The 11,563-nt window shown below is 32.5% G+C and overlaps 1 protein-coding gene across 1 annotated transcript; it reads right to left on the bottom strand.

Annotated features, from left to right (window-relative positions):
• Nucleotides 1–294: 294 nt before the first annotated feature.
• On the bottom strand, nucleotides 295–6,595 carry LOC115714646 (mechanosensitive ion channel protein 3, chloroplastic). Its single transcript, XM_030643396.2, has 14 exons — nucleotides 6,197–6,595; nucleotides 5,489–5,686; nucleotides 5,286–5,348; nucleotides 4,811–4,968; nucleotides 4,273–4,396; nucleotides 4,079–4,176; nucleotides 3,872–3,985; nucleotides 3,487–3,547; nucleotides 2,285–2,434; nucleotides 2,042–2,152; nucleotides 1,683–1,850; nucleotides 1,454–1,567; nucleotides 1,270–1,326; nucleotides 295–1,176 (listed from the first exon to the last, which is right to left on the bottom strand). The coding sequence occupies exons 2-14, from the start codon at nucleotides 5,585–5,587 to the stop codon at nucleotides 502–504; spliced, it is 1,992 nt and encodes a 663-aa protein (XP_030499256.2). The 5' UTR covers nucleotides 5,588–5,686; nucleotides 6,197–6,595; the 3' UTR covers nucleotides 295–501.
• Between the last annotated feature and the right edge of the window lie 4,968 nt (nucleotides 6,596–11,563).

Below are 11,563 nucleotides of genomic sequence, written 5' to 3'. Positions count from 1 at the left end.
TTCATAACAACTAAAAAAAACAACCTTAATTATTAATAAGTGTCAATTTTTTTTTACCATAAGTGGAGTCCAGTTTAATCTAGGATTTCGAAAAATATTATCTGTAATGATTGTGATGTCTATTTTTTTTTTTGAATCTGTGTTTGCTCTTTTTTAAGAAAAAAAAAACTTGTTAAATTTCTGTAATTTTCAATGAAAGTGGACAAGCCAATTAGAATTTTAGTGAATTTGCGTTCCATATTTAAATGCCATTGTAGAGGATGTTATGTCAACTTTTTCACCTTCCCCGAAAAGTTACAGAAATAATAAGAACCTTTCCAAGGAAGGCTCGCTAATTCTTCATTAATCTAATTGAATGGTTATTTACAACCAAAGACAATGTAATAGCAGCTTTAAAAACACAGCTGCATTCATTTCTCACTCGGATAAGAACATCATGAGGGAATAGATACATACTTCAGCAATGAACTATAAACTATTGCTTTTCTTTGTTGCTGCAAATTATTGTGCAGCTCTAGGAACTCCACTATCTTTCGTATCTTTGGTAGCAGGTGGGGAACTGTTACTACTGCGAGCAGACAATTCTTTTGATTCAGCAGGAGACACAGTCATGTCTTCCTCAATGGGTAGTGTTCGCTTTGAGCCCTCCAGAGCAACACCAAGAACAATATTCTCTTCCAACGGAGGTGTGGTTATTGATGAAGAGGCATTAGGTCTCTCGCCATTTTGCTTTGCTTGTAAACTAGTCAAAGGAGAGTCAGTTTTTCCACTGCCAGGTACAGATGTAGTAGTTGAAGGATTTTTTAATGCTTCCTCTAGGGGAGATGTCTTTTTGGAATCGACTGCAGCTGTATCCTTCCCTGCAGCTACCTTGGCATCTGTTTTGGAGTCGGAGGTTGAGGCTGTCTCTGCCTGAGCTTCCTTATCTTCATTGGTACGAGCCGAACGATTTGAGGCCTTAGTTTTATCATCACCATTTACTTTATACGATGGTTCGATGAGCAAATATGGCCGATTGGCAGTTCCCCTCGACTGAGTAAAAATGCTGTCAGCAAATGGTACATTTTCCAAGTCAAAGTCAGGCTCACCATATATTTTTTGAACTGTACGTATAGGTGTTGCGAGCCTGGCCCTATGATGGCTGATCACTCTAAGAAGATCCAAGAGAATTGCTTCCTGTATCATTTAAGAAATTATTTTCAGTTTTATTACAATCACTAGAAGAAAAAAAAAAATCCATTTCTGGCAAAGCAGGCACGTAATCATTACCTTGACACATAAATACTCTTCAAAATGTGAGGTTTTAACAAAGCAAGATATCAAAATCTGCAAACCATTGTTAAATAGAGGATATTAGCAATTATAGAATGTACACAAGACATTATGACACAAGCCTTTTCAGGACTTCTTTTATAAATATTAACAAATTAAACCTAAACGTATATAAATGTACCTTAAGAGCCTGATTTTCTGAATTTATATCTTCTAAAAAAACTCTCCTGTGCAACTTTTGTTGCTCTACTTGAGGATTTTTGGCTAAAACCTTGCGCATATCAGCCACAATATTCTGCACACAAAAAAGAAATGAACCAAATTCATATAAGATGAAACATTCCAGCAAAAAAAAAAAAAGATGAAACATGCGCCAGTTTGACAAGAAGTCAACAGATTTGTGTTCTCACATTAATTTTATTGACATCTAAGTGACTGATGGCTAGGTAAGTCTTGATGCGCCAATGAGTCTTCTGGCTGAGATTCCTCACAACATTTACAGTAAACTTGTGATTCGGAATATGAACTGCTTCACGGTCATCACCTCGTATAATAGTAGGTGACCACCAACCCACATGCTGGAATAATACAGCACATATACGAAATAAAAAATAAGCCAAGTGAGAAAATCATTTTAGTTGTTTAAGAACAAACTTGATCAATCTAACTAGTAACTAGTGCTGAGTGAACATTACCAATTTCCAATTATTAGTTTTATAACTAATATTCAGCTTTCTAAGCTTCAGAATAAAGAAAAATATATACAAACCTCAACAGTACCAGAAACTTCATAGCCTTCAATCTTAGTTTGAATCCACTCATTCACAACAAATGGCCTTGTCGCATGGATCATTACACTTGAAAGGAAGTTTGTAAATATCTGAATTAAGAAAATAAATAAATAGCTGTATACACTTGGTAGAAAGCCCCAACAATTTATAAAAATAAATAAACTACTTCAAATGCCAATGCAAGGAAATGGAAAAATTGAAGGGGGGAAGAAGAATTGCACCTCACGGCCAGCAAGGGTGAGCAACACCGTACCAAGACCCCCCGCAGTTAGCCATTTCTGGGTAGAGAACCCCAGCAACTCCATAAATAACGACACTGCAGCAACCCATACTGCAGTATAGACAGTTTTCCCAGCAAAATCAAACCCCATCTAGGAAAAGGAAGAAACAGAAGTGAGAAACAGAACAAATTGTAATGGTTATCTAGTACTCTAAAAAGGCAAACACTAAATTATGTCAAGCATCAAGAAGCACACTAGGACACTGATCATAATCTAGTTTTCTAATGCTTGATCAAAAAGGTAACAGCTTCTAAAGGGTGCCTTCGTGGAACTGGAAACAATACATTTCTATATGCACTTTAAAATAATTTAACGCATCTGATTTTTATTTTTAAGATCTAAAAAATCTACAAAATTATGAAAAAAACAATGCTTTTGCAATGCTCCCATTAAAACATGATTTTTGAGGCCAAAAACAATGCTCTAGCGATGCTCCTGTGATGTAGCAACAATGATCTTATATTAGAAAACTTAATTTTTGAGGCACAAAACGATGCTAAAATCAAGTTTTTGTGCGACAATCACTATAGCATCGCAGGGGTATTGTTTTGTTCAAAAATCAAATTTTTGTGGGACTATCACTAGCATCGCAGGTGCATCATTTAGAACTCAAAAATCAAGTTTTCAAAAGACTATAGCAGGAGCATGTTTTTCCCTTATAATCAACTTTTCAAGGGATAATCACAAGTGCATCGTTTTGACCTCAAATATCAAGTTTCCATGGGAGCATCGCATTAGCATCATGTTTTACGTCAAAAATCAAGTTTTCATGAGATCATCGCAAGTCCATTGTTTGTTGACGTCAAAAATCAAGTTTTCATGGGGTATCACTTCCTTCAAAATTTTGCAGATTTTCAAATCTAAAGGAAATGCAAACAAAACCAAACTATGCCTTATTTTATAAAGAAACACAAATGGTGACTCATTTTATAAATATAGATATGCCCTATTAAAATGCATAATTTCCCTTTGGAAATATGGAGCCGTGAAAGTAAAATAATGACAATAATAATGATGATTTTTAAAGGAGATACTAATGTAGCACCACAATTGTAAACATAGCATTAGCATAAAACTATCATCGTATTATTCAAAGTAATTTGAAATAATGGGAAAAAAAAAGAAATTAAAATAAAAATTACGTTTCTTGCAGCACTTGAATCATGTGTTTCCACAAAGAGCTTTTGTGCCTGTTGAATCAAGCTGGGAAGACAACAGTTGTCAGACCCTAACACAAGATGCATTATACTGAATAACAGAATAATCAATAAGATTGAGCAAACACATATATTGGAATTCTAAACACCTAACAAGAACAAAGATAATGATAGCATACTGTCCAGTTTTACACCCCACCCACGTGAAGCAAGCAAAAATGTGGTAAAAAAAATCATGCCAGAAAACTAGAACAAAAAGATATTCGCAGAAAATTTAATTAACACAATAAAGGTGCTTAATTTGAACATAATTTGAATATCCACAAAGTTGTAGTAACTTGTTCTGAGAAGTGTAGCAACTACATCCTACCTTGACAGACAATAAGCAAATGCTAGCACAGTTGACAATGACCGTACAAAATTTAAAAGTCGTTGCTTCACAGCCTGGCTGGCTTCTGAAGATAAGACTACCGGATCCAACGCTCTGAAACACATCATATGTAGTTAATAGAAAAACAATGACATTATTGCAAGTGAAATCTAACTCCATATTTTTTCTAAAGCAGCAAGTTAAGACCTGCAGATAAGTGTTGCTCCAGTCCATAGCAACAAAGGCTGGATATAAGATGTCATCACATAATGTGAACTACTCTTCTTCCAACTACTATCAGTTCTCTGCAAAATAGGCATAGTCAGTAAACCAAGAAATTAAATACATTTGTCAACTTTCAAAACTGCAATATGGAATAAAGAGGACAATAAAGTCCGTACATTAAAAAACAAAACCCTTCCCAGGCGCACGAGTGGCCCTAGACCCCAAGCAGCAAAGGCAATGATACCAACTGCTGGAATCAACTGCAGTACAAGACGACTTTCTCGTACAGCGACATATGATCTACATGAATGTTAATACAAAAGTGTCTTAAGATTTGCACACAGAGAAATAGAATCATGTCAAACAATGAATAGGAAACAAACATATAATGATCTACATGAATGTTAATACAGAAGTTGCTTTAGATTTCCACACAGAGAAACATAATCATGTTAAACAATGAATAGGAAACAAAAAATATATACATACATATATATTTATATATATATATATATTGCACTAAGGTAGAAAGACAGTGCAATATTATCCTGCCCTGATAATAGAACAAAGAATAATAAAATATTAATTCATACAATACGTACTAGAAAGAAAAATCATAGTTTAAAAAGAAATAAATTCTTGCATATGAACTTGTTCCCAAACATTCTGTAAGAACCCCTTCCATAAAGTGCCATTTGAAAAGAAAAAAGATACCTTGTCAAAACTACAGCGGCAGATTTCATAATAGGAACCTCATTTCCTCCACTTGGAACTAAGACAGATCTGCAGAATAAAACTTTACATCTGGAAGAGATTGGACCTATTGGACCACGAATGCTGCCTAAGAGATGAAGACTCCAAGCATCTTGTCGCTGACAACCAAAAGAAAGAAAGAAAGAAAAAAACTTTGGTTTCAGATTCTAATAACATCTCTCAACTTTTACCAACACCATCAAACAATACAACAAATATCCTATATGTTAGGATAAGAAAAGCATAATGTTGAATCGCATAATTGCTAAAATATACCTTTATTGTACTCTGACTGCCTAAAATGTTAGTGAATATATTTACGAGAACATATTTGAGGAAGATCCAGCAAAAAATCGGTCAAGCATAACCACCACCGAAACAGCATAAACATACAACAAAAAATGCACATGACTCTGTACATAAATAAATGTCATACCAAATTATGTGAAGAAAGATTGACACCAATACAATGTACTCGACTCTTCCCCACCACGTAATGCTGGAAAAAAAAAAAAAAGGGGGGGGGGGGGGGGGGGGGGGGGAAGGGGAAGAAGATTACAAGTTAGCCTTAGTTCACCTGAAAAAACAGAGTCATACACTCACAACAATAAACATCATAACATGAATCATATGGCATACAGTATTATGATGGTTACAACATCCATGGCCAGTGTGAATGAGACTATTTTGGATCCCCCAGTCCCGAGGCAAACGAATGGAACCCGCATGAACCATCATGAGATCCAGGTGCAGAAGCCGCTAATTCTTTTCTTTACTCTTTTTTTTTTATTTATTTTTTGCAATCACACTTTGAACCCAATTTTTTATTTGGGATATCTGATAAGATAAACAAGTTGAATTCAGATATCAAACTCTTAGTTTATGTAAGCAACGTATATCATCACACAAATAAGTAATAATGCAAAAATGAACCTCTTTTTCTTAACCCCCTCCCAGAAAGGAACACAAAAATAGGATTTCGACCATAAAAAATTCACTACTTAATTTGATTAAATAACTAAAACATAATAACCCCAATTTAAAACTTTCTACCTAATCTAAATAAGTACATAAATTCAAACGATAATAATTTGATTTAAAAGTTCTAATACAAACAGAACGAGTCTGCAAGTAACTAAACCTCAATACTCACGATGAACTCCCATACTCTAGGACCAAATTGAAACCCTAAAATTAAAATTAACTAATTTCTTTTACGAAGCTAGTATTTACTATAAAAACATACAAATGTTAAAGATTAAACAAGCTAATCATAAAATTGTAGAGTTTATAACAACAAAATAACCAGACAGAAATGAATTATTAAAAAAATGTAGATTTACAAACCTGAAATAATAAAAAGCAAGCAAAATCACTAGTTATTTCTCGTTTTAACTATAAGAGAAAAGGAAAAAGGAAAAAAAAAATGATCCCAAAGAATAATAAGAATTTCTAGGCGAGAAAATTGTGAACAAAGAAGCGAAAATAAGAGGTAGTTAGAATTGGCCAATTTCTAAGAACTTTCCTGTTGTAGAAATTGGTTGAAGAAACTGGTGAAGACGAAGAGGGGTCCTGTTTGGATAAGGCTAACATACGCCGGGTGGCGTAAGCTCATGCTTTCTAGGCCAACGTGGTCAAATGAATGCATGTGTTGTGGGACCCTCGGTTACCCTCCCTCTCTTTTTTCACAGTGCAAATTTTATGTGGCGCCTGGAAGGAGACAATTCGCCCAGGGTCGATTTTTACACATTCCTCACTTTAGCCACCGCGTGGATTAAGTTGGCCACTTGTAGTTGTGGACCGGTTGTAGATGAGAATGAGAAATGTCAAATGCCAAATGCCAAATGCCATATGCAACCAAAAGTGATACATTATTAGGATAACTAAATAAAATAACTAAAAAAATAACATTAAACCAACAACAAAAATAACATACAAATAACAAAAAAATTAATGACAAATTAACAAGAATATAACATAAAAATACATAAAAAGATTAAATTTTTTACAAAAAAAAATATTAAAATTTTGTACAACCGTATTTTTATAATTTTTTTTTATTATTTTTGTGTATTTATTATTATTATTATTATTATTATTATTATTATTATTATTATTATTATTGCATTTTAATATTAGATCCTACACATTTTAATTTAATAAACAATATAATAACCACTAACTAATTATTGTTGAAATATATTTTACCAGGATCTAGATTTACTAACAAGTATGTTTTTAACATCCTAAATATGAATTTCTAAAACAATAAAACTTAAATACTTATAAAGTATAAGAAACCCTACATTGGTTGCAGCAAAATATAAAAAATATCTCCTTCCACTTAGATCTCTAACCCTTATTCCTTTCTATCGCAGAGTATTATCAAGATCTGAGCCCGATTCTCCTTCAGTTGTTTGGATTCTTCATAGTCTTACACACTATGATTGAGTACTAACTTGCTATGGGTGGACATGCACTCAATCACTAAGGCTCGAAATTATTTGTGATGAACACTCAAGGATTCGAAATTAGAAAGAAGAAGAAGAAGTCTCAAAACTCTCTAGTTGTTTGACATGTTGTAAACTAGGTTTAGAGTCATTAGTTTGATTATGAGACTATTCTTTTCTTTTTATACTAATTCACTTAGGGTTAGGATTGATTTATATGAAATAAAAAATGATAAAAATTGACCAAAAATAAGAGATAAGTGGCTGGCCATGATAGTAGGCCCCACTAATTATACTTTTGCCATTTTTTTAACCATTTATCTATTATTTCACAAATGCCATATTTTTTTAATTTTAATCCTATAAATACCAAAATTATTTATTTAATAATTTTAATTAATTATCAAATAAAATTATCATTTATATTATTTATTAATTAGACTCCTCAAAGTCTCTTAATTAACAAATAAACCCTAAAATTCTTATTCTTCACAATCAAGCCATAACTAAGTGAAAATTCATGAATAAGACATAGTCTAATTTAGAATTATAATTGATTATTTAAAATCAATTAACTGAGTCTTACAAGCAGTATTGTCTCAACTAGTATGGGGACCATGAGCCTACATAACTGAGCTTCCAATAAGTAGATCTAGAATTTACCAAGTAAATTCTCTAACTTATTAATTGTTGGAATTATTTTACCAGGATCTTAGATTTACTAACAAGTATGTTATTAACATCCTAAATATGAACTTCTAAAATGATATGAAATAAACACATACAAAGTATAAGAAACCTTACAGTTGTTGCAGCGGAATATAATGTCTCCTTCCACTCAGATCTCTAACCTTTGTATCCTTTCTGTAGCAGAGTATCACCAAGATCTGAGTCCGAATCTCCTTCTCTTGAAACTGGATTCTTCACAGCCTTACACACTATGATTGAGTACTACTTGATGTGTGTGGGCACTCACTCTTTCACTATAGGCTTAGTTTAGAAGAGAGGAAGAGAAAGAGTATGGTTTCGGCTAGGGTTAGGAAGGAGGCTCAAAATTTTATTTGAAGGAACGAGATGCATCATCTTTTCCCTTAAGTCATCACTACCTATTCATAGGAAACCACCTAGGGTTAGGTTAGATTTATTTAGCATTAAAATAATGAAAAAATTAAATGGTAAATTGCGATAGAGTGGCCGGCCATGGTTTGGATGTTGGGCTCCACTTTGCAATTTTGCTATTTTCTCATTTTCTCATCTTATTTTCTCAAAAATGCCAATTTTCCAATTTAACCATTTAAATGCAAATTCTAATTATTTAATAACTAAAAACTAATTATTAAATAATATTATCATTTAATATATTTATTAAATAGACTTATCAATGTCTCTTAATTAACAAATTAACTCTAAAAATTCTTTCTTCACAATTAAGCCCTTGCTTAGTGAAAATTTATAAACTAGACTTAGTCTAATTTTAGAATTATAATTGATTAATCAAAATCAATTAATTGAGTCTTGCAAGTAGTATTGTCTCAACTGGTACGAGGACCATGAGCCTGTTGGGTTTTATGCCCTAAATAAAACTCTATTTCAATATAATCTTTATCTTTTTAATATCAATAAAGAAACAGAAGTATTTTCATCACTTTGTGTGTCATTTGGTTCATGTTATCATTTATATGTTTATTTGATTTATAAATTAATCCAAATCCATATCACATTTATATTCTTGTTTATTGTGTCGTCAGCACAGTGGAAAGTAATCAAGATTATGTGATTAAATATATATTCCTGGATTTATCAGTACACAAAGGGTTTAACTGATATGACAATCTACAACATACTTTACTTGCACCGTGGATAAGTGCTATGTTCTTTCCAGGGCATTGGTTAAAGTAAAGCTTGGGTTGGATGCATGGAATATGCATCGGAAGGGACCGATATTGAACTTTGATTTAGATATATTAAACTTACCGTAATATCTATTCAATTCAATATCACCTAGTTGATCTTAGATCAAATGATCTTCATCCTGGCATGGTTAGGTTCGATCTCAAGAGTATTATATATGTTCTTTGATTTGTTAGTTAAGCCTACTTTTTGGTCAGTATGATACGTACATTTTGGGAACATGGTAGTGCAATTGAGTGGAAGCGCTAAACATAGATATGGAATCTATAGCTTCTATCTAGCACATAGAAGTAAAATAATGATTTCATTCAAGCTTGGCTAAACAGAGATAAATGGTTGAGTACTCATTTCAGTGATTATGTTTAGTTCACTGAAATATCATTTATAGGTGGCTAAGTGTTTTAAGGATAAAATACATTGAAGGGTGTAGCGGTAATTTAATCCCTATACAATGTAAATCATCTATAGAGTATCATTGATTATTGGGATTATAACAATGGATAACTGATAGCGTATCTATATCGTGGAACATATAGAGCGTTCTATATAATTGAGAGTGCAATTCCAAGTTCTATGAGTGGATGCAACAAGGAATTAATAAGTTAGTGAATTTACTTGGTAAGTTCTGGGTCTGCTTATTGGAAGCTCAGATATATAGGCCCATGGTTCCCATAATAGTTGAGACAATACTGCTTGTAAGACTCAGTTAATTGATTTTGATTAATCAATTATAATTCTAAAATTAGACTATGTCTAGTTTGTGAATTTTCACTATGCAAGGGCTAAATTGTGAAGAAAGAGTTTCTAGGGTTCATTTGTTAATTAAGAGACTTTGATTAGTCTAATTAATAAATATATTAAATGATAATATTATTTAATAATTAATTTTTGGTTATTAAATAATTAGAATTGACATTTAAATGGTTAAATTGGAAAATTAGCGTTTTTGAGAAAATGACATGGAAAAATGATAAAATGGCAAAATTGCAAAGTGAGGCCCATTATCCATACATGGCTGGCCACTTAAAGTGCAATTTATCATTTATTTTTTCATTATTTTAATGCCAAATAAATCTAACCTAACCCTGGGTGATTTATTATAAATAGGTAGTGATGGCTTTAGGAAAAAGAGGATGCATCTCATTCCTTCAGAGAAAAATTCAAAGCCTTCTTCCTATACCCTAGCCGTCACCTTCTCTCTCTCTTCCTCTCTTCTAAAAACTGAAGCCCTATAGTGAGTGAGTGAGTGCCCACACACATCAAGTGATATCTCAATCATAGTGTGTAAGGCTGTGAAGAATCCAGTTTCTAGAGAGGGAAATTCGGACTCAGATCTTGGTGATACTCTGCTACAGAAAGGATACAAGGGTTAAAGATCTGAGTGGAAGGAGACATTATCTTCCGCTGCAACCACTGTAAGGTTTCTTATACTTTATATGTGTTTATTTCATATCATTTTAGAAGTTCATATTTAGGATGTTAAACAACATACTTGTTAGTAAATCTAAGATCCTGATAAAATAATTCCAACAACTGGCCTCAGAGCCATGGTAATTGATTTACTTTCAAGAAATTTGGACTTAAAACGATTTGTGTGTGATTTGGATGGTTTCATGTTAATCTGTGTGTTATTTGATGATTGATTGATGCTTGTGAAATTTTATGAAAAATAATTGAATTTTCGTTTCTAGAATTATTTTTGTTGGATAGTTTGGGAAATATTAAATAATTCACTTTTTTACAGAACTTCATTTCGATTTTATTTGAATTAGTTATGATTTTTTGAAGTTTTGAAAAAAGATAGGGGTGGTGACACACCCTCACACGCGCGGACACCGAGCTTCACTCGGTCAGAAGCATGTTCGGACAGGCCCTGTCCGAGGAAACATGCTCGGGTTGTCCTAATGCCCCTCGTCCGCGTGCGGAAAGGCTGCGTGTAGCCTCCAGCACTGATGTTTCTTAGCTGTGTCACCTGTTGTGTGCGCGCAGGTGGTATGCTGTGCATACCATCCGTACAGCTCACAATTTTTTTCGTTTTTCTTCATTTTTTCATGCTTTTTCATGAAATTAATTTTCGATTTTTTGTGTAGTTTTGTATTTTAATTTTTACTTTTCAAATTTCAAATCTAATTATCAGAATTAAATTATTATTTTTTTCAAAAAAATTAATTTAAGATATTAGTGAAATTTGAATTTGAAATAGGTAAAAATCTATCTTTTTGCTTAATTAATTATCTTATTTTTAAAATTTGATTATTTTATCTTATTTTTTAAATTTAAGGTCAGATATTTTTTTTTAAAAAAATTATTCTATTTTTTAAATAATTTGACCTTATTTAAATTTAAAATAAGA

Source organism: Cannabis sativa, chromosome X (genome assembly GCF_029168945.1).
Source record: "Cannabis sativa cultivar Pink pepper isolate KNU-18-1 chromosome X, ASM2916894v1, whole genome shotgun sequence".
NCBI classification, from domain to species: domain Eukaryota; kingdom Viridiplantae; phylum Streptophyta; class Magnoliopsida; order Rosales; family Cannabaceae; genus Cannabis; species Cannabis sativa.
This window is presented reverse-complemented; position numbering and strand designations above follow the sequence as displayed.